The sequence below is a fragment of the Erpetoichthys calabaricus genome, chromosome 10 (genome assembly GCF_900747795.2).
Source record: "Erpetoichthys calabaricus chromosome 10, fErpCal1.3, whole genome shotgun sequence".
Classification (NCBI taxonomy): Eukaryota; Metazoa; Chordata; class Cladistia; order Polypteriformes; family Polypteridae; genus Erpetoichthys; species Erpetoichthys calabaricus.
Window position 1 is genome coordinate 99,288,060 of NC_041403.2, and position 24,176 is coordinate 99,312,235.

The following is a 24,176-nucleotide window of genomic DNA, read 5'->3' on the forward strand; positions in this document are numbered from 1 at the left end:
TCTATCTATCTATCTATCTATCTATCTATCTATCTATCTATCTATCTATCTATCTATCTGCCTGCCTGCCTGCCTGTTTCAATCAGTACCTTTCAGATTGATCTATGTTTATTAATAATCCTAATGTGTATCATTTTGTACCCCTAGACTTGTTTGTGATTGCCAACACAACACTTGTGGAGGATCGTGTGAGCGCTGTTGTCCAGGATTTAACCAGCTACCATGGAAACCCGCCACAACAGACAGTGCCAATGAGTGTGAACGTGAGTGAATTCTCCACTTTTATAATTTCTTGTGGGGGTGTCTCAATCTTGATAAAAATACTTCCATCTATCCCCTTCATCAAGTGTCAGTAGCCTGCTGGGATATTCCCTGATGGTTTCTTATGACTTCTGTAAAAATGTTAAGAAAACAAATGACATCGTGTGGCCTGGCTTTGAGAGTGTTTTCCCAGGGTTTGTGTTTATGGCCACATTAAAGTCATTCACTGAAGCCAAGTTAAACAAACATGAGCACACAAGCCTGTTAGATATTGTATTTATTTTTAGATGGTTTGATAGAATTGAAATGGTGCTGGGGAAAGACTGCCAGCAACAGGTTTAAAAAAATGTTGTATTCTACCTGTTGACTTGCTGCCTATGAGCCATGACGCCACTAAGTATTTCCCTCTCTTTCTCACATCTGCACAGGGCTGCTAAGCAAAAACAGACCTGAGCTTCTGAAATGATGTAAGGGTGCAGCTTAGATTAGGTATTTTAGGTATTTGGAACACTTTTAATAGTCACATACTGAAGGAATTATACTTCACCTACTAATGAGAGGGCGATAAAATAGTAATTTAAAATATGTTAACTTACAAAAAGACAATTATGAAGCCTAGCGGGATTGGCACATTATTTATTTCATATTAATTACGAGTATCTTGTGTATTAGTAGTGTTGATGGTGAAATGTTGTCTTATCTATTTTATTTGTCCCCATGCTCCCCATGACACTTTAATGAAATAAGTGGATTTAATAACTGAATTTCTTTCTGTTTCAGCATGCAATTGCAACAACCATGCATTTGATTGCTACTATGACCCTGAATTCGAGAAGAGAAGAGCCAGCATGAATCTGCAAAGAGAATTCCTGGGAGGGGGTGTCTGTATAGACTGTCAGGTGTGGAACAGCAAATTAATACTTTATGTACATTTTAGTATTAAAAAAAACGAATTTAATCGTTACTACTTTTTTTAATTGGACAATTTTCTTTATAGTTAAAATTGGCTCTAAATGAATGAAATGATATTTGAAATGTCTGTGTTATTGTTAACACGGCTGAAAACATTTCCAGTTATTTTACACGTCAATCACATTCAAGCTGTAAAACCTTTAGCCAGTTGTTCCATACAATGTGCACATGTGGAACGTGACACTTAAATTGCTGATATTGATAACTTGCTGCTCCATCACATGCTTTTGCCATTTTATTGTCAATACTCGGGGTACTCATATTGTTTAATCTGTGGCAACAAACTCAAGGAGAGCCGTCTCCATACTGGAGTCATATCCATTCAGTTTCAAGTTCTGAGCCAGTGGCGTCTGAATTGTTTGATATTGGGAGTTGGGGGGAGAGTTATTACTTCCGCCATACCTCCACAATAGTGAGCTTTGTCTACAACACCTATCAATCTTACTTTTATTAACAGAAGTAAACTTTTCTGAATGGCAATGTCATACGGTAAACCCAGGAAGCCCATTACTTTGTACCTTTCTGTCATTCTTTCTTAGCTTGCTTGCATAAGAATATTTGCTTGTGTGAGTTTAGCTTAGCTGCACCTTTCAGTTCATTTATTTTAACCTGGTGGCACATTATGCGACTTCTATTCAGAGAGGATATCAAGAGGATATCATACTTGATGACTGAGCTTGCTGATGCCATCAACTGAGGATGTCAGATTTCAAGACTATAAATCACAGGGCATGACAAATTACATGAGTTTGTGACAATTTTCCAGCACTGTTTTGTATTTGCAAAGAGGCTCACCTATTTTTCTGACAGCCAATAACATGCCAGCGGACAGAGCCAGTTCTGTACAAGTGCTTTCCGGAATGACAAGTTCAGTCGCAATCTCAGCCCTTTTTTCCATTCTGTCATGGTACATAAAACACAAAACTTTAGACAGATGATCCTCTCTCTTCTGTTTGTTAGGTTCAAAATCCCTTTTTATTCCTTGTAGCAGCAATATATGCATTGTATGCAGTGCCCACCCATACAACTTAAGACAGAATCAAACCAGTTTGATTTTGTTGGTGAGAGTCACGGATTGGTTGGATTGAGATGCTGGATATTTTAGACTAAATAACTGGGTTCACAAAAGCATGCCACAACTTCCTCTGACTGCCTCCTTCTGACTATATTAACATTAAGTAAGTGAAGTCCGTGACTAAATTGTTGGAAAAGCCGTGTAATGCTACAAGGCTTTTAATTTACTTTGGGCTTCTGGCATTAACAGGTACCCAACTCCTGCTTCCTTTTTAAAGATATGCCCGTTTAACAGTGATGTACCAATCTCTGGATAATCAAAAACAAATTGCCTCTTTCAATTTCACAAACAATGGAATTAATAGCATTGTGTATTAGTAACTTTACAAATTTTGTTTCATCTGTTCTTTTTTACAAACACCAGTTATTTTGGCACTCCCAATCTTTACTTTCAGACATCATAGTATATAATGAAACTAATGCTGTCTTTGCAAAAACGTTTTGTTTTATTTTGTGGAGCAAATGTTCAATGAATTTTTAAATATGTTGTCCAGCACATAGATAAATAGAAAGATAAACGTCCAGCTTAAGTATTAATCGTAGTAGTAGTAGTAATAGAGTCATGTGTGCAGTGTATATAAGTGAGATGCGCTAATGGTTGATCATTGTAGCAGATATTTTCTGTTTAACATTTTGACATTGTCAACATAAATGTTAATAATTTGCATTTATTTTAATAATTAATAATCTATTCAGGAGGTGTTTCCAACTAATATATCTCGATTTACCTGGATAACTTTTTAAAAAAACCTAATGCAGTTTCCCAATTGTTTGTGTTCATCTACTGTGTATATTGTGGAAGAACAATAACGAGAGCAAAATTGGTGTTGGGGTCGACAGGGATGCCTCATTTAATTGAGATTGTATGCAAGAGAAATGAGTTGCAGAACCATATGAGACAAATGTTTGGTTTTGTGCCAGAAACACAAAAGGCTTCAAGGGTGTTTAGTTCCGTCCTACGGTGAAGCTGATTCAGGAATGAATACTGTCTTCTAGTGGTTGGTCAGTTTATAAAATGGTGAATCTGGAAGGGGTGGGGATTGTGATAAGGCAGAAATAACCTTAATCATCTGGGTATTTCTCCTCCTCCATTTTAGATTGTTAACAAAAAATGTGTTAGTGACGCTTTCGCTTCTTTGTCGTTCTGTATTTTACCGTTGTGTTCAAACACCCATAAAACACTCACTGTGCTTATATGTTTGACTATATATGTACAGTATAGAGATGATAGAGATCTATGTATATGAGTTCTTTGTCTTTGATTTTTAGCATCACACCACTGGTGTCAACTGTGAACAATGTGAGAAGGGGTTCTACAGGTCTCCTGACCATCCTGTAACCTCCCCATTTGCCTGTGCAGGTACATATGCTATTTACCTAATCTTTAGAACTTAATGTACACTGCTGTATATATCAAGTAGTCACTGGAGTTTAACATGGTACTAGAGAATTGTAAGAATTGAGGTTTAGATAGTCTTAAAATGTTTACAAACATGACAAATATGATCTGGACATACAAGGTATGACTTATAAATACCTAGAACAGCTGTGTAGTGTTGTCCATTCTACAGAATAATACTGGAACATTGGAGCTGTTGAAAGTGGCATTTAGTGAGGACGAGATCAAAAAGTCAGGTGCCTTTGAGCAGCATAAGTGGTTTGGGTGAGGAGGGGTGAGAAGATGTGAATGACAATGCCAGAAGTGGGTCATCCATCATGACAAAGACCTAAGCCATAATACACTCAGTGTTTTTGCGACTTCCTGGTTAAGAAATCAATTGCCAATTTGGTTCATCCATTGGATCATTAAAACTGCCATGAAAGAACACAGATTTTGTGACGTTTCTGACATCCAGTGTAAAATAACACAAGAACTCAAGGGTATTCCATAAACAGAAATCCTCTTAGATTCATAATGACCTGACTGGACGACTGCAGTTTGTCTGATTCTGGGATGGTAGTGAGCAACACTGGGGCCTCATAAAGGACTATTCTGGCCCCATTCCTGTTCACATTATACACAGCAGACTTTAAATTTAAGTTGGATTTTTGCCATATTCAGAAGTACTCTGATGATGCAGCTATTATAGTGTATATAATGAATGAGCAGGAGGGGGAATATAAGGACCTGATTGGAGCTTTCAGTGACTGGAGCACTAAGAACTGCTGGTTTTGAACACAACAAAGACCAAGAAGATGATTATGGATTTCCGCAGGTCTAAGCTCCCCCTTCAGCCTGTTAACATCCAAGAGGAGGACATTGAGGTGGTGAAGACTTACAAATATCTAGGTGTTCACCGTGATGACAGACTGGACCCCTCTGTGAATGCAGATGTCATCTACAGAAATGAGCAGAGCAGGTTGTTTTTCCTCACAAGATTTAGATCATTCAGCATAGGTAGTGAAATGTTGTGTTTGTTCTATCAGACAGTTGTTGCCAGTGTCCTCTTTTTCACTGCCATATGTTGGGGAGGCAGTATGACAGATAAAACATAAAGAGGCTGGACAAGCTGGTAAAGAAGGCTGCCTTGGTGCTGGACAGGACTGTGGACTCACTGGGAATTGTGGTAGAAAGGTGCATGGGGAAGAAGGTACAGGCCATCCTTGACAATAGCAGTCACCCTCACCACAACATTTTGGCAGGTCACAGAAGTAAACGTAGCAGTCGTCTTCTCTCATTGCACTGTAGAACAGAATTCTTTAGAAGATTATTTGCTCCTACTGCTGTGAGCTTTTATAATGCTCTTGTCAATACAAGTGATTCATGACCTGGTCACCACTCTTCCAATGCTGTAACGATTGACCCATTTGTACTTTTATTATTTATTTATTTATGTTTGTTCTCCTTGATTTTATAATAATTTTAACAATCTGTATCAATGTGTGTAAGCTACCAGACACCTGAATTTCCATGGGGCGATGAATAAAGTATCTATCTATCTATCTATCTATCTATCTATCTATCTATCTATCTATCTATCTATCTATCTATCTATCTATCTATCTATCTATCTATCTATCTATCTATCTATCTATCTATCTAGAATTCCAAGTATGTTTCCAGCAATGGCAGATTTTCTTCAGATTCATTCTGGCAATCAAATTATCAAAAACTATTTAAATACCATGTACTCCAAGTAGGCAGGAGGTACAGTAAAATTAAAAGTGAGGTGACCATACAGTGCCATTACAGACAGCAGTGATTTGTGCTTTGATTTGTCCTTTCACACCGGTTTGTTCTTCTTGTTCTCCAGCCTGTGCCTGTGATTCAAAGTTCACTGACGGCACCTGTGAAGACCTCACAGGCCGATGTTACTGCAAACCAAATTATACTGGAGAGAACTGTGACTCCTGTGCCGAAGGCTATATGGATTTTCCTGCTTGCTACCGTGAGCCTTCATTTTTTTGGACTGTACAGTTTTACATGACTCCTAGGGATGACTTACAACATTTTAATGTCTAATTTCTTTTCTTTCTAGCTGTCCCTACTTACCACAATGTAGACAATGGGGAACTTCTTCCAGCCGGATCCATCATCAGTAAGCAGGCTGCTCTTCTTTTAATTTGATTTAACTAGTACATACCATCCACAGGATGCTGAATTGGAAAGAATGCAAGTCATATTAAATAACTCGTAGATTGTGTAAAACGATAGTTTATGAAGATTAAAGATGCACTAAATAAATCACTGGGACTGAAGTCTGATGCCATTTACCTCAGAAATCTCTGTTTGGTTGTTTATTACATTTATAGTAATTTGATGTCTGCTTTTTGGAAGTTTCTACGAATATGAAAAATTGATATGAGTAAAGTTTTTTGGCTTTATAAACAACCCCATAATGTGTGTTAGTTTATCTGTTACTGTTTTAAAGGCAGATGGAGGTGTTTTGAAGGAAGTAGAAGTTCTACCACATAGCAGGCATGTTGAGTTCAGATAGAGGTGTGGGCACTGCAGTGAAAGTCCGGGCGAGAGGTGCATGGAAGAAGTTCTGGGAGCAGGTTCCATTTTGACTTGTAGAAGAGTTTCTCTCTGGCATTGAAGTGTAAAGTTTATGAAAGCTGTGTGAGAAGATAGATAGATAGATAGATAGATAGATAGATAGATAGATAGATAGATAGATAGATAGATAGATAGATAGATAGATAGATAGATAGATAGATAGATAGATAGATAGATAGATAGATAGATAGATAGATAGATAGATAGATAGATAGATAGATAGATAGATAGATAGATAGATAGATAGATAGGTAGGTAGGTAGGTAGGTAGGTACTTTATTAATCCCCAAGGGGAAATTCACATAGTCCAGCAGCAGCATACTGATAGAAAACAATATTAAATTAAAGAGTGATAAAAATGCAGGGAAAGCAGACAGTAACTTTGTATAATGTTAACGTTTACTCCCCCGGGTGGAATTGAAGAGTCACATAGTGTGGGGGAGGAACGATCTCCTCAGTCTGTCAGTGGAGCAGGACATTGACAGCAGTCTGTCACTGAAGCTGCTCCTCTGTCTGGAGATGATACTGTTCAGTGCATGCAGTGGATTCTCCATGATTGACAGGAGCCTGCTCAGCTCCCGTCGCTCTGCCACGGATGTCAAACTGTCCAGCTTCGTGCCTACAATAGAGCCTGCCTTCCTCACCAGTTTGTCCAGGTATGAGGTGTCCCTCTTCTTTATGCTGCCTCCCCAGAGAAATGTGCTCTATGGGGAATGAAATGTGGCATGAGGAGAAGTGTGCTCTATGGGGAGTGAAATGTGTCCATTGAAAACAGAACATGAAGCAGAGCTGTAAAGAACAGAGGTGGAATGAGTTGATGGATATGTGGAGTGTCACTGAGTGAGAGGAATATAAATACCAAGCCAGGAGAGGGTGATAGGTGTTGTGCTGAGGAGAAACAGATGAAGATGGTTTTGGGCATATGGAGCAAAAGACAAAGATTTATTGGGTGAAGAGGTGAACCAAGATGGAGGCTCCGGACCACAATGAATAAATTAAAATGACTTTAGGGAGCAACCAATCAGCTTACTTTGGTAAAGCTAAAATATAGCCATTAAATTAGTTATGATGATGATGGTGATGTTTTAAAAGCAGAGTGAATTAGCTTTTCTTCTGATATGGTTAATAATATTAAAACAGCCGTTATATACTCTAGTAAAAACCCTTGACAGTTAATATTGGCTGCATTCTCCGTTTCTGCATACTATAAATGCTAGCTCAGTGTTATCTCCAGACTTTCATCGTTCTTATTGCCAAAGAACAATGTAGTCAAATGTTAAAAACCTTAGAAAAGGTGTGTTCTCTTCCCACACATTATAGTACTCATTGATCCATGCTTAATGTGCTTAAGGCAGATAAGGTTGTAACTTCACATTTTTAAGACATAAGGAGGAGGTCATGAAAGCATTTTGAAACATTATGAATGATCTTCAAACAAGTTCTTTAATTATCAAAATTCTTTGCATTCCTAACATCATTTTGAATCACATCCGGATGCCTGAATTTGCTTCTGCTGCTCCCTCATCAGATGTGCGGTTTTCCTCTAAGATTTTCTGTCTCCACTTTCAGATTGTGAATGTAACGCTGCTGGGACTGAGGGTAACTCATGTCGCCCAAACCCAACTAGCAGGACCTGCATCTGCAAGCCGAACTTTGAGGGGGTTCACTGTGATCAATGTGTCCCCAGGCATTTTGGACTGAACTGTCAACGTAAGCAGAAAACAGTTTGTCTCATAGAAATGCATGTAATAGGAAACCACTAAACGTTTTCATATTATTATTATTAACTGTTACCACAGTTAATTTTAGAGATGTTTTTGAAAGCATTTCAAATTGTATGTCTTACACAATGTGTAAAAATATACTTATTTTCTCCCTTTCAGTATTTCTAAATATTCACTGTCCTCTTTTTCCCCATCAATAGTGATGTTTTGTAAATGTGAATGCGTGAACACACCTCAAACCCTGAAACAACCACATATGGATTATGTTAATGAATATTGTGCACATGTAATCACAATGCCACAGACCTTCATTGGGTGGCACAGCAGCCTCCCAGCGGACACATCAAGACACTGCCACCTGCATCCAAGGGGTTCTGTGCTGTGCTTCACAACTGAGTGGGCCAAGAACATGCGAATAACTATACACCTTTCCTCTGTGCTCAGGGTTTCAGCGAAATGCATAAGGCAGCAACATCTGAGCGTTTATGCACTATCACCTGGCACATGTAATGACATAACTGCTGTTACAGTGAATAGAATAGGATACTATATGAAACACTGGCAGTTCAGCCATTTACCATACCAACAAGCCAGCCGTCATGAACAGAACCATTAGCATCTTGTCAGCCAGTGCTACTTAATGAAATAAATTAATCACCCAGCCGTGACATTTGTAAGTTACATCTTGTCATCACAGGTGACTTGTATATTAATGCAGTGTCACTGCTTACTGAAACATGAGTGCAGTCATTTGCCCAAATATGCTAGGAAAACCAGACACTGCTGCAAACTGCCTTTATGTGATGGCAAAAACATGCTATGTTATATGTATGTATACCCACCCCATACAGAAACTGAATGCAGTGTCTCGCAATCTGGTTAATGGCTTTTTGAGTGCAGCAGGCATGATGGAGTTGAAGCCGGGCTGAGATATTCCTGACCTGTTGACCAGTCCCATGAGAAGTGAGAACAGGTAGCCTTTTTAAAATGATGACAATCCAAAAAAACCTCTTCAGTACAAACATGCCTTAAAAGGGAACTGAAATTGAGTTTCTACATCATATTCATCACTTTTGAGGTTTAATATGTTTTTCACTTCAATGCTCTTGATAACAATGGATTGGTGATATGAGTTCATTTGCACGCGACTCTTCTTTTAGCTGGTTTGGCTACAATTCTGTACTTTGTCATCATTTCCTACTTTCTTCAAAATGTTACATGCGGATGGGTCAGATTTGCCGTAAATATATCCAACTTCTTCTGTCAAGTTTTCTGTTATAAATTCTGACTTTTGCATGGAAAGAAAAAGAGATTAGAAATGTGCGTATGCAAGTTTTATGTATCTGACAACTGGTTACTCTTTATGTGGATTTTATTGTTCGTGTGGTTGCTCTGCTTGTCTGGAGACTTACATTTTTGTCTTGTGTGGGAGTGTTCACTGTGACATACTGGCATCCCATCCAGATCTGTTTTTTTGCCTTACTCCATGAAATGAGATAACAGTATAAGTGAGTACAGGAAATGACTGGATGACAAATGAATTAATCAGCATTAAAAATAATATTTTTTTTAACTTATTCACTTTTTGAACTTCATTTCCTCCAGCATCCTTTCCAGATATCCATTCTGTGATAAGTAAAGTGAAATAATTTTAATCATTTGCTGTTTTCAATCTCTGTAGCCACGTAATCCCTTTTCAACACTTACTGTTCTTTTCCTTTTGCCAGCCTGTAAATGCACAGGACCTGGAGTTTTGAATGGTGGATGCAACGCTGAGACTGGCGAGTGTTATTGCCGAAGTGGCTTTGAAGGGTATTTGTGTGACCGATGTGCGCCTCGCTACTTCCACTACCCCCTCTGCCAACGTGAGTGCTGTTGCCCTAAAACCATCATAAGTGAAACAAGAGCTTAAAGAATAATGCTGTTTACATGTTCCCTCCTGTCTCTCTGTGGCGCATTCTGAGCAATTGACAGAGAAATAAATGTGACAGATATATCTTTTGAATTAAATTATACTTTACATACCTTGAATACTATAGTATATCAAATTAATCATAAGAATGTTGCTGGTATTTAATTTATCTTAAATATAATATAGCTTAGGCCTGTTTTGTATATCCAATGTATGTGATCTTCAGCATATTGGTCAGAAGTCTCAGTGTGATAGTGAACTCCGTTCAGCTAAGATTTCAGTGGGAACTCAGAAAAATTTTTAATAAACAAAAGTGTTCCAAGATGGTTGCTACTTTGGAATATAAAGGAGCTAAACTAAAAACTCATAATGCAGTCCAATTCTTTCAGTTTGTTAAAGCAACAGGACTTAAAGGTTTAGATCAAGTCACACGGTAACTGAGAACGTCAATAAGTGCAGACATAATGTGCACAGGACCGCTGCTTTATGTAGCTCCTCTAGGAGACTGTGGGTACTTTCTAAAAGGGGGAAAAAAAAGATGGCCATCCAAGTAATAATATAGAATGTCCAATCAAGCCATTGGTTCATTTTCTCTATACACGTTTGCTTGTTCAGTAACATACAGAGCTGAAGGCTGCCCGCTTTAAACTAAAAATAAATGAAATAATCATCAGGCAGTGTGATTGTGGCTTTATTTACTAAGCTCATATTCCTGGATCCATTATGCTCAACTGGTAAATATGCTCAGTATTTCCTAGTGTAGCAGATATAGCGCTTGTCCACCTCTCGAACCGTCAGGTACCACTCTGATGACCAGGTGAAAGTATAATAATAATTCTTTTTATTATAATACAGTGCAGCAAGCACTCTCCTCCCCACACTCATAAACACCAATAAACCAATACAAAACTCTCTCTCCTCCTCGCCCAGACACTTAGCCCACCTTCCTCCCAGCTCAGCTCAAATGTCTGGGCTTACCCAGAGTCCTTTTATAGCCCCTGACCCGGAAGTGGTTCTAGGCACAACCCACAAGTCCATTTCCTTCCGGGTCAGGGCAAACAGTCCTCTTCGTCATCCCGGGAGCACGTCGCTTCCTCCAGTCACGTGACTGTGACGCACTCCCGGGTTATAGGGCATGTAAGAGTCCACTAGCCCCTTCACAGCGACTCCTGGCGGCCCCCAAGGTATCCAGCAGGGCTGTGTATAGAAACTACAAAGTCCATGAGGCCCTGCTGGAACTCGGGGCACCAATATGCTGTCCGGAGGGCTCCTCCTAGCGGCCTGGGGGTGAGGGCCGGACTGGAAAGCCGGCAATCCTCCACACTAGGAAAAGGCTACCGCAAGGGAAAGGGCCTGGATGCTTATTATTATACCAGACCAAATTGGCAATCCATGTATCAAATAAAAATGTTGGGTCCCTGTTGATTACTTAGGTTTAAAGTCATCTTAGATGGGTAGTGCAGCCAGGCCTTTGAATTTAAGGATGGAAAGTCAGCTCATTCTGTGTCAAAGCTTCATCTAACTGACCTACATCTTATTGTCACACTGGTTGGCATCAATTCAACAAAAGAACAGTAGACCACCATCCCCTCCCAGAATTCTGTAGTGTGCTGTCAAAAGGATGATTGGTTCAGTCAAAGCTGGTAGTAGAGGCAGACTATCTTCCGTGTAAAAGCATGTCTCCCAGCTTAGACCATTTTCATATCATACTTCCTTCCATCTTACCTTGATTTTCCAGATAAAATTAAAACCAAATAAGATGAGTATATATAACGGATGGACTGTATCAATGAAGGAAGAGACAGACGTAGCCCATAAGTGCTCCAGTACTCTATTGCCATGATGTGATCTGCAATAACAAGCTAGTGGCCAAGTCTGTGTCAACCAGCAGACTCCTGCTTCTAGGATTAGCTTGAGACCTTTCATTAAATATTTCTGTGAACCTCTATGGGTTACATAGCTTCATGCTTTGGGCACAATAGTTTGATATCTCAGTCAAAAAAATGAGGGAACAAAGTAGAATTACCAGTTATCCCTTTGTTTTACATGCACAGCCATATATATTGCATTTCAGCATTACAAAGTTGCTTACTGTAGTGTCTTCATACTGATTCACTCCTTACAGCCACATAGCAATATAAGAAATCCTCATTTGTAGGCACATCTGGTGGAAACAAAGACTGCTGTGCCACAGCATCTAAGACCAACTGAAATTGAAGTTCTCGTTGTAGACCTCATTTTTTTAATTTGACACAAGGGTTGTCCATTTGGTACACCAATGTTTTTATTTTTATACCCTTATTTGGTATTTTTATTATCATTGTCATTTTTTTGACCCTTCATCTACATGTTTTGCCTATTTTTAAGCTTTTCTTCCTAACTCTTGCCACCAGATGGACACACAGACATGCAACCAACACACACAGATATAGATACTTTTCCTTTTATTTTCTGGAAATACTTGTCTAGTTAAAGTGTTTATGACTATGAAAATCTTTTTAGAATATTGGTATAATTTAAGATGATCTTAGGCTCTTGAAAGGAGCCATATATATATATTGTAGCAGTAGAGGCAGTTATCGACCTTTTGAACCCTCAGGTACCACACCAAACACCAGGTAAAAGTCCAAGACTTTTTATTTTTATAATAACACAGTGCACAAAGCACCCTCCACTCCACACTACTGATATAATCAATAAACACTACAATAATCACAATTCCTCCACTCCCAGACACTTAGCAACTCTTCCTGCCAGCTCAGCTCACCCATCTGGGGTTTCCCAGAGTCCTTTATAGTCCCTGACCCGGAAGTGATTCCATCCCAACAATCCATAAGTCCTCATCACTTCTGGGTCAGATTAAAAGTCCTTTTCTTCAACCCGGAAGCACGTCGTTCCTTCCGATCATGTGATCATGATGCACTTCCGGATTATAGGGCACGTAGCACTCTGTGAGCCTCCCTACAGCGGCTCCTGGTGGTCCCCATGGTATCCAGCAGGGTTGTTTATAAAAACTCCAATGTCCATCATGCCCTGCCGGAATTTGGGGACCATCCCTGCTGCTGAGAGGGCTCCATCTGGCGGTCTGGAGGTGTGGACCGGAATATTTAGCCGGCCATCCCTCACAATATATATATATATATATATATATATATTTTTTTTTTTTCCAACAACTCTAATTCCCCTCATGCGTTATTTTCCATTGTCACCTAAGAAGCAATGAAAGAAGGAATAAATCTTTTAACTATGCATCCACCAGGCAAGCAGATGTAACCAAATCTAACAGTCTTGGCATCTGAGATTTTAATTTGATTTACATCTCATTTGTACTGCACTTGTTTGCTTAGCCCAATCATGGGACATGATTTGAAAGGACTGGTAGAGCTCTGGACATTGTTGACAACTTGGCTGGCCATTACACACAGTGCATGCTGTTTGGCCTCTCCAATTAGAGTGCAGTAATGGAGAAGGCTTATTTGTGTATTGTGTTTTAGTTAAAATGTGTTAGGTAGGAGATGCTAAGCTTATTTATATCTTTCTTTTAGTTTGTGGCTGCAGCATTGTGGGATCAATGCCTGAAGGGTGTGACCTTTCAGGACGCTGTATCTGCAAACCAGGGTTTGATGGGCCTCGATGTGAACAGTGCAAAAGTGGATTTCATGCCTTCCCAAATTGTCAAGGTGAACCTTTCATTCTCTTGGGTAATCTGCTTCAGGTTTGATAAGGTCTTTAAATTAAAGTACATGTAATGAGCATGAGTTTCATTTTAATGTTAAATATATTATTACATTTAGTGGATTTTGGCAGTCATTTATATGCTCATATAATTTTGCTGTCAAGCCAATATATCTTTTAATTTTGATGTACCAGTGTTAAATGTTTATATTTATTTAACTTGTTTTATTAATGTAGATGGTCCCATATTCTGCATTTACATAAATCATCTCAGGGAGCATTAATACCCACCAGTATTCAATCTCTCAATGATTTTTAAATTGCAGCTTGCCAGTGCGACCCACGTGGTTCAACTGATATCAACTGCAGTCCATCTGGGCAGTGCCAGTGTCTGCCTAATTTCGCTGGTGCAGCTTGTGACCGGTGTGCTTCTGGCTACTATGGCTATCCCAGCTGCACACGTAAGTCTGGGGTGAGGATTATTTGGGGTCACGCATCTTTACTGCTATCTTGTGCAGTAGTCATTAAGTGTAAATATATAAAAATGTACTACATTAGAGGATTTTGAAAGTATGAAAAGTCAAGAAGACTATAAACACAAGTGGATGAAGTAATTCTCAAGTAAAAAAACTGTGTACACTGTGAGGATGGTTTATATACCATTCACTTTTTTTATGTAAGATTTATTTTTATCATTTTGAAGATGGTTTGTCTAATATTACAATTATATTATGAAAATATCTTTTGGTATTTAGTTCACACCTAATGCTGTTTTTCTTGAATGGTCTGTAATGTGTGTATCAGGCTAGGGGAGTTGAAAGATGGCGCACGCAAACCAAATATCTCCTAATTCTGAAGGTTTAACAACTTGGGTTTTTGACACATGCATGTTGAGTTGGTGTTTGGTTGACAGGAGGCTCCCTGGAAAAATGCACTACCAAGATGGCTTGGGTTGGAGACAAGTCTTCCAAAAAAAAAATTCCATAGGAGAAAGAGCGCAAGAATAACACAGGCCGGAGATGTGAACTTATTTTCTCACTGTTGGTCAGTAGTGTCAGCTAGAGTGCCCTAAAGTCTAAAAAGTTTGCTGCATTGAGAGTGCAGTGGGTAGGAAGAGAGAGAGTGGTAGTCTGAGGGAATTCTGTATGCTTCCACAGGTCATTAGTGGGTCACATCTTGTCACTTTTTCAGGTAGGTGACTCAGAAGGTGCCTCATGCTGTCCTTAGAGATAAAGAGAAAGGCCACAGAGTCCTAGCAAGAGGTTATTTTAAATGTATTAGTGAGTAGTTGGCTACATTACATACAAATTAAATATCTTATTTGTCATTCCTGCCAGCATGCCATTGTTCAGTTGAAGGGTCTCAGAAGAGTTCTTGTGACCAAGAGACGGGTCGTTGTATCTGCCTTCCAAATGTGGCTGGCCAGCACTGTGACAGTTGTATTCAAGGAGCTTACAACTTCCCTAACTGTCAAGGTAAGAATATTGTGAATATGTCTCAAGTTCAAGAAGGTATATCTGTTTTTGGAGGGGGTGAGCTCCACACAGCTGAGGTGCACTACATATTTGTGAAGGGTTAACTGATCCTTTTTGTCTTATTGGGACATTCTGTTTGAGCTGACATAGTCAATAGTCATGCCTGATTCTTTCACTATCTGGTACTTTTCATTTGGCTGATACTACAGCCGTGCAGAGAATCTTGTTTCAAGGTAATGAGTGGAATTTGGAATACTGGTTTCCACCACTTTATCTGTAACTGAACTAGCATTTTGGGCTAAAAAGGAAGATAATAATTTGTCTAACCCAGGGGTAGGCAAAGTCATTCCTGGAGGGCTGCAGTGGCGGCAAGTTTTTGTTCCAACCCAATTGCTTAATAAGAAGCACTTATTACTCAAGTGACACTTCTGCTTCATTTTCATTGTTTCGCTCATTAAGATTTTGAACCCTTATTGCTTATTTTAGTTATAAACAGCTGTATTCTTGTTTTTTAGTTGCACCTTATTAGCAATATGATGCAAACGAAAAAAGAAACCAGCAGTTCTCCATTTAGCATTTTTCCATTTATACTTGTGTCAATTTATCGTGCACTGTTTGGTTTAACTCTTTCAGGGCTGATGTCGCCTTTTGTCAAAATTCAGGCGTAGAGGACAGTAATCAGCTGTAAACTGCAACAAAACTCACCCTTACGTTTTAGTTCGACTCTCTTTGCTAGAAGAAAAGTTACATACAGGTAGCTTTGTTGATTTAAACTCGATTTCCTACGTGTGCATGAGTAGCGAAGAGCAAACAACCTCTAAAATTGCACCAATATCTGGCAAAAGACCAAAGCGAATGTGCAAAGCAAAATACTCCATGGATGTTTTACGCAATTTTGTTGAATAGGAGTTTTACGTAATTTCGTTGAATAGGACTGTGACTTGTTGGACTCCGAGTTTGATGCAAGTGATCTGGAGATAGATATCAAAAACGAAAGTAAGGTACCAGCTTCCTCTGATCGGTCCATAGCTGATCGTGGTGATGAACACTTTTGTGTAGTTGATGCGCCTACAGCAGTATTTTGCCTGGGAGGACCACCACTTATGATGACAAGAGGTACAAACTAGATTGCATCACACTGCAACCACCACTGCCACCCACCTGCTGTGCGAAGACAGCCAGGCAGCTGGCCCACCGTGCATTCCTGCTGACCATCGAGGTGCCCCCACGCAGCCACTGCTGTCAGAGATGACGAACATGCACCAACAGCAGCCACAGCACATAGCAACAGACATTTTATGTTGACTTATGTGTGAAACCATTGCTTTGTGTGCTTTTCAGAAAACTGAGTTTTTTTGGAAAAAATATTAAGCCCTCAAAGAGTAATTAATAAATACTTGGAAGGAAAGTGAAGAGAAAAAAGTGAAGGACTGAGAATTACTCATCCATTTTAGACTTCAAATCATTTGGTTGATATCCTTACACAGGAAAATGACTTGACATGGCAGAGTTAAAGCACTAGCAAGCCATGAAATTAAATTATTGGCAACAATTGTTTCCTAATTAAGCAACTGGGTTGGAACAAAAACCTGCAGCCACTGTGGCTCTGCAGGACTGACTTTGCCCACCCCTGGCCTAACCTGAATGGGGGCTGCTTCAGGAAGCCTAAAGCAAGAACACCAGCAACATTTGAACATAACATTCACTATTCCATGTCTGCCCCATCCCCTCCTAATTAAAAGTGCACAAAACTGTGTGTAAAATACTACAACTGAACAGTGCTAGATCAGACAATAGTGATGACCGGAGCACAACTGGTGTCACTTGGATAAAACACAGGGAACTGTCATGGAGGATGTTGTTGTAGTCGTAGCAGTGTTATAATGTGTACAGAATACAGTGAAATTTTTACTCACTTGCGCGTTTGCCCAGCATGCATCACGTTGCCATCCTTCAGCTCCATGATTAACAAGAGTATGTTAAAATGCAGCATTTCATTTGTTGAATGCTTTTGTGAACAGGTTGAGCTCTTAGTTGGAGCTGATAAATACACTGAATCATCAAAAAGACAGTGGTGCCATTGCTAACATTAGTCATTCTGATTGCTATCTGGTAGCAAAATTATTTTTTCAAATGTGGTCAACAGAATACTTACTGCTCCCATGGCCCTGAACTGGAGTAAGCTGTATACACCACATGAATTCCATTTGCTCGAATGTATCACAATTTTTCTTTGAAACTTGGTGCATATTGCAACCTTTAAGAAGTAAAGATAATGTTTTTTTAATCACTGTTACTGGGATTGACTTTGGCCTCAGCAACCCTGCAATGAATTATACAGGTCTAGTAATTGATGGTTTTAACCACCAGCTTAACACTGAATACAATAAGCGACGCAATTCAGCAATATTAACAATTATATTTGTATAAACTCAGACTGGAAAAAAACATAATTGTTAAATTTCAAAATATCTGAAAATAAAGAGGCTTAGTTTCTTTGCTACTGTCCTTCCTGAATATTCAGATTCAGAATCTTTCATAGTTCCATTTCACTAGAATCAAACACCATGCATGGAACTGGAGCTGAAGTAGATTGTTGCTTTGTGCACCCATATTAATAAATGTAAAATGGAACAAGTAAACCAAGTAAACTATCAAAAATAATGCTTGCCTTACTTGACTTACCATAAATACAATCATTTCCTCACCCATTTATCCTGTTTAAGGTTTTGGTGAGGTGCACTGCTCACAACGTAGAAACCAGCCATGGATGGGGCACAGATTGTCATTTGGGGTCAGCTAAGCTGCACTTCTTTGGAGATATGGAAGAAAACCTGGAATGCCCAAAGGAAAACCCACAGGCATGTGGAGAAGACACATCATAGGCCCCACTCAGCCATACAGAGCCCTTTTAGGGTGCCCAGTTTAATGAACCTGCATGTCTTTGAGACACTGGTGGAAAATTGAGGAGCCCAGGGAAAAATAAAAAAACAGATGTATGGAAACATGGAAACTCCAGCAGGCAGTGTCTAGGTGTGCGATTTGAAACCTTGGGCCAATAGGTGTGAGACAATAGCAGCAACGATATTATCACTCCCCTATCAAGTCTGAATATTTTTATTTCATAGCAATCTACAGTTTCTAAGAAACAGTACTATCATAACCCAGTTTTACACATTTCTTTTCTTGAAGATGGTACAAAGTGACAGATCAGGATTTTTAAGGCTCATCATGTGGTGAAGAATACTAATGACAAAATTATGTAATAGATTAACATCCTCTGCACCTTAATCCTCTTTTCTTTATGCAAGTCAACTCTGTACCCTTCTGCACCCTGACCCCTGAACCTCGTTGCTGACATTTTAATCAGTATTAGTTCGTGAAGTGCCTTATTCAAAGTTCATTGCTTGTAAAACAGTTGCAGGGTGCTTGAACCACCATTTTAATGAACAAAGCCCATCAATTAGATGTGTTTAGCCAGATTGGTAAAGGAAGTGCCTGATCATGTTTGTGTAGATGCTTAATCTTTATTTCCGTTTTATGTTACAGTTGGATCCTGCAACCCTGCTGGTTCAATACAAAACGAGATTGCTCCCTCAATTGTAAGTAATATTCTCTTTTTGTTGATGTGTTTTTGTATGAAATTTGAATTTCCTGCATTTCCTGAAGGGTAACAACAGGTTGCAGATAGACTGAACAAAATGGTTTTGTTTAAGTGTCAGTACATTGTATAAAGTAAAATAGATGGCAACTGCATATATTCAATTAATCTATCAATATGTGACATTGTAGTGGTAAGAAGAACAGGCTAAAGAAATGACAGGTTAAGTGTTAAGCAATTTTCTCACTTTCTCCTAAATTTCTCCTAGGTTTGCTGACAGTTCATACGGACAAATTAGTCAAAAATAAAAACCATTCTTTATTTATTGCTTGTTTTCTGAAGAAAAGATAGGAAAGCATTTAGTCATTAAGCAAATATGATGTGTAATGCAGCAATTCTTTAGCTGACTTCTTCTCATTAAAGTGAAGGCTTGAAATCCATGGCAGGCTGTCAAACAGAATGGCGGCAGGAGCGGTCAGATGTGCATCCCTGCTGTTCACACAGACAGTGCTTGAAGTGGAAATAATTACTGGCAGTACTCTTTTTATGGTGATACAGTAACATTCGATCAAAGAGTCCGCAGTGATGCATCAACACTTGATTTTAGGGGTGGACGGTGTCCCCAGTGTCAGTACTCTGTGTTGAAATTGGGTGACACCTTTGTCCTGTGTGAGTGTCACCTAAGCCAATTTTTTTTATTTTTTTTTATCTCTTGTAAGGTAAATAAGTACAGTAAGTGCTATCATAATATTAGAAGAGCCAATAGCAATCATAAAATCACATTCATCTATATTTTGCGTGTTACTGCATTCAACATTAGGAAAATGATTTGCCTATAGCTACAACAAGATTTTAGGATGTAACTTCGGACTGAAAGGTCAGAATAACTTCAAACGTCATCTGCTGTCACTTACTCACCTGTAAATTATGCCCCACAGATGTCTTCACTGTAACTGCAACACAGACAGTTTTAGGTAGGGAGGTACAGATAACATCTCCCTTAATGTAATTAATACAAGTGTATTATAGTGTGCGCATGAGAGCCCTGTGACAGACTGGTAACCTGTCCACTAGGTTGCTTTCTGCTCTTATAAAACTCCAGCCACCACAACTTGTGCTGGATTAAGCAGCTTTCAATAAAGGATGTCATTGTGCACTGGATTGTTCCACTTGTGAGGAAACTTTTTATCACATCGACATCTTGGCATGTCTCTTATACTATGTTTGGATCAGTTATATTTTTAAAGTGGATGTTCTTTAATATATCTGTTAATGTATCATTTTAAGCATCTGAATCTACCCAAGTCTGTACGGACCTATGACATCACAGAAGTATTTTGTTAATAATATGATTTTGTTATTTTTTCAGGGGTCCTGTGATTGCCGTCCTTATGTTGAAGGAGCAGCCTGTGACAGATGTAAACCTCTTTACTGGAACCTGACACCTGACAATCCATACGGGTGTACCAGTAAGTCTGGTTTTCGAGCAGTCGCTGCTTTATACTCCCCAAGTAGACTGCTTCTGCTTCTTTTTGTAAGCACAGTGGCTGTATGGAGGTCTGATTTCAAGACACAGATTATGCTCCTGTTTCGTGACTTATGGCAAAGTGATACCCATGGGTTTCAAGTTTTTATCTGATTTTCCGCAAATTCATCTTTCATGCTTTTCTGCCAGTGTTAAAGCCACCATTGTACGGTTTATTCCTGCTCTGTTCATGTGTTATATGTGCTCCTAAGCTGATTCACTTACACTCTGGTAGGTTGTCTTACTTCCGGAAGGCTTCAGTGGCTTCTAATTAAGGTCAACCCCTACTGCTAACTGAACTTCACTTTTACCTGGGTGGGCTTCGTTCTGCTCTGCTCCTGAAGTCTCTGAAACACAACAGTGCAAGTTTCATTTGTTGAAGCTCAGAATTACGCTTGATGCTGTGCACATAATTTATTTAACTTTGCTTTATTTAGTTCTGTGTGTTTTTTAAAATTCATATTTATGTGATAATCTACGGTGGGTTGACGCCCTGCCTGGGGTTTGTTTCCTGCCTTGCGCCCTGTGTTGGCTGGGATTGGCACCAGCAGACCCCCTTGACCCTGTAGTTAGGATATAGCGGGTTGGATAATGGATGGATGGATGGATATTTATGTGATAATGCTATAAATTCGTAAATTACTCACCAAAACTGACAGGCAGAAGCAAAATAATATAAAACTGAAATATTTTGCTTTTTTAATCGATAAAGTTGCCTAATATGAGTGGCTTGTTGTTTTTCATGCATCTGGTTGCCCCACTGTGACTCGCCACATTCGGTCATTCTTTTGAATTCTATGCTCTTCCACTTTTTGTGCGTGCTTTATATGTTTTTCATAGCTGATGCCCCTGTATGCACTCTTTATCATTAACTCTACATCTGCATATGGAGAAAAAACAATTCGCAATTATATGAGAGGGTAAGGCATAGGCAGACACCATCTTGTAATCCTTTGTTAGTCTCCCTTTGTCCTGTCAGTGACCCTTAGGAAATATTCAGCTGTTTAAAGTCTACAAAATATTTACAAAATTGCTTTCACGAAAATGAGTATATATAATAATGTATTCCTTTAATGTCAGTGTTACCGCTCTGTACCTTTCCTGTTAATTCAAATGGATGTTCGTTCTCTTTTTTTTCTTCATATAGCAACACTTTCTGTTTGAAGTAATAAACACCCAGGCAGGAATGAATGTAACAAAGAAAATTATAAATGTTGATACTAAACTGGTGCCAAATGGTACTATTTGTGTGCTTTTTCTAAAAGAGTAGTTTTAATAATATAATTAGATAAAAAGAAAAAATTTGAGGAAAAAATAATGCCTTCATTTAATGAAACGATAAGGTGAGCAGTTTTCCTGTATTTCCTGGAACCCATGTCCAGACAAATTGCTGGAAAATTATCAGCTTCCCAGCTTTTCATATTCAAATGTCCTGGATGTCTCACTTTTCAATAAAAAAGTGGCTTATCTAACTCTTGAGATGACCAGGCAGCAATATGGACTGCCCACGGCATTTCTGAATGTTGAGTTTCGATAACGGGTGGCATGGTTGTGTGGTGGAGCCTCACTCATATGAGTTTTTCCATTGGGTGTTGTGGCTTTCCTCCCACATCACAAAAATTTGTGTGTTAGGTGAATTGGTGACCCTAAATTATCGACATATGAGGAGGTTTGTGTGTTTTAGTGATTGGTACCTCCTCCAAGGTTTGTTTCCTGCCGTGTGCCTTATTTGCTGGCACAGGCTCAGGCTCCTCGTTACACTGATCTGAACAAAGTACAGTGAGTTATAGAATGAATGAATAAATGTTTTCATAACATCAGAGCAAAACAAGAAAGCTCAGACAGAGACATGAAGATGACATGCTACCTCTGCAGACATAGTTTCTAATGTCAGCTTCCTGGAGGTGTGAGCCACCATTAAATAAATATCTATATGTATAATTCACTAAGTCCATGTCAAGCAAGACACACGCAAGACAGCCACGCCCACCAACAATTCACTAAACAGCCAACCATGGCGCGAGAGCGAAAGCATTTGCCAAGAATGTGTTCATTAATCAAGAACGAAAGTCGGAGGTTCGAAGAAGATCACATACCTTCGTAGTTCCGACCATACACGATGCCGACTGGCGATCCGGCGGCGTTATTCCCATGACCCGCCGGGCAGCCAACCGGGTAACCAAAGTCTTCGGGTTCCGGGTGGAGTATGGTTGCAAAGCTGAAACTTAAAGGAATTGACGGAAGGGTACCACCAGGTGTGGAGCCTTTGGCTTAATTGGACTCAACACGGGAAACCTCACCCGGCCCGAAAGTGGCTCACAGGTACATGCGACTGAGGCGGTGTGTGGAAAATGAACAGTCAATGTGACTCACAAGTGCATGTGGACTGTACACAGATGAAAGCAATTCAGGTGAGGAGTTGGGGGCGGACACATGAGCAGGCAGTGCATACTGAACGATGACTAAGAGATGACTTAGACTAGAATGGCGGGGGCGGAATGGGTGTCAGACGATCGAACTTGCCTATCTAGAGGATGTAAATGTCCTAACATGGGTTCCGTAGGTGAACCTGTGGAAGGATCGTTACTGGTTGTGCCGACCCGTCGATGGAAGCTTAGGACCCGAAACCTCTCGGGCCCGCTTCCCCACCCTCTCTCTAGAGTTCCATCTTTGCATTCACTTACGGTCATATCCTCAAACCCACCCCATTTGGACAACTGTGTCTTTCAGGAAGTGTTCACCCATCAATAAATAATTATGCGGCGGTTGGCTATAAACAAATAAAACCATGCAGATGTCTTTGTATGTTTAAATGCAAAGTACCATCTTTATTTTTTTCTTTTTAGATTGTCACTGCAGCACTGACGGCACCATAAGTGGAGTTGCAGAATGTTCTCAAGTAAGTGGTTGTTTGCATGAACATGTTGTTTTTAAAGGAAAGGGACAAAGTAGCACTTGCATGAGATGCGTGCAGATGTTGTAAACATGACAAAAAATAACCTGTTTTCATTCTCAAGAATAAATAAGTAAGCCATGGGGTCACAGGTATGACAGTGATGTACAAACCTGTGAGTTTCACTTGTTAATAACACTGCCATGTTTTACAGGGAAATGGGCAGTGCTTTTGTAAGCCCAACGTCTGCAGCCGGTCCTGCTCCATGTGTAAAGAGGGTTACTACAATCTACAAAGCACTAACTACTTTGGGTGCCAGGGTTAGTACAACTTTCATTCTTTGGTTACAGAGGAATGCTATGACAAATGCCAGGATGATTAGCAAGTTCAGTTGTTTTACTAAAGTCCACTATTGGCATTTTGCTATTATGTGGAACGCTCCAGAGGTAATACACCAGGTCTTTCTTTTTTAGATTTTTAAAAAATGTATTCAAGGGTGGACACTCACATGCCATTTAGCCCTTTGGGTGGCAATTACTCAATTGTCATATTCTCAAAAAAACTCAGCAGTCAGAGTTCAGAGCTTTGTTGCTGGAGTGTTGTCGTTAAGTTGTGTCTGTTTGACGGTCATGTTATTCAGTACCCGTCCTAGTCAATTAGCTAGACAACTGGGTAAAACAGTCCTAGTCATTCTAGTTCTGTGCCTTCATTTTTGTCCAGCATTAAGCTCAATAGGTTAGTGAAAAATGATGGTAAGCATAGAGAGTTGGCTTTAACATTATGTTGGGTAAATGTAGCATCGACTTATCTGCACTTTATAACTTATGCCACATTAGAAATAGCTGCCGATATAGGATGCTCGTGATGAGACAGTCACAGATTAGTGATCTTTTTGATCCATTGCCGCCTGTTGTTCTGTGTTTTCTTTTGAAATCCATGTCCCTTTATATAGCCTCAGATTTTTGTCACGGTCTCGGTCGTCTTTGTTGGCAGTGCCTTCAAATTAGCTGATAGTGGGAACTTCTACTCTAAATGAAGAATTTTATTTTTGCAGATATTATATT

At 39.4% G+C, this 24,176-nt stretch overlaps 2 protein-coding genes across 3 annotated transcripts in view; one reads left to right on the forward strand and one right to left on the reverse strand.

Moving 5' to 3' along the window:
• LOC114658415 (cadherin-4-like) overlaps nt 1-24,176 on the reverse strand; it is a 2,147,065-nt gene that overhangs the window by 656,946 nt on the left and 1,465,943 nt on the right. The gene's annotated exons all lie outside the window — the stretch shown is intronic.
• The window catches only part of lama5 (laminin, alpha 5), a 266,233-nt gene that overhangs the window by 122,130 nt on the left and 119,927 nt on the right, over nt 1-24,176 (forward strand). For both annotated transcript variants that reach the window (XM_028811670.2, XM_028811671.2), the window contains exons 7-20: nt 148-263; nt 1,042-1,160; nt 3,577-3,667; nt 5,562-5,696; nt 5,787-5,846; nt 7,877-8,017; nt 9,759-9,896; nt 13,489-13,623; nt 13,945-14,079; nt 14,956-15,093; nt 18,643-18,695; nt 20,064-20,163; nt 23,066-23,118; nt 23,327-23,432. In XM_028811670.2, the coding sequence (XP_028667503.2) occupies nt 148-263; nt 1,042-1,160; nt 3,577-3,667; nt 5,562-5,696; nt 5,787-5,846; nt 7,877-8,017; nt 9,759-9,896; nt 13,489-13,623; nt 13,945-14,079; nt 14,956-15,093; nt 18,643-18,695; nt 20,064-20,163; nt 23,066-23,118; nt 23,327-23,432 (1,520 nt within the window). The remainder of the gene's footprint in view (nt 1-147; nt 264-1,041; nt 1,161-3,576; nt 3,668-5,561; nt 5,697-5,786; nt 5,847-7,876; nt 8,018-9,758; nt 9,897-13,488; nt 13,624-13,944; nt 14,080-14,955; nt 15,094-18,642; nt 18,696-20,063; nt 20,164-23,065; nt 23,119-23,326; nt 23,433-24,176) is intronic.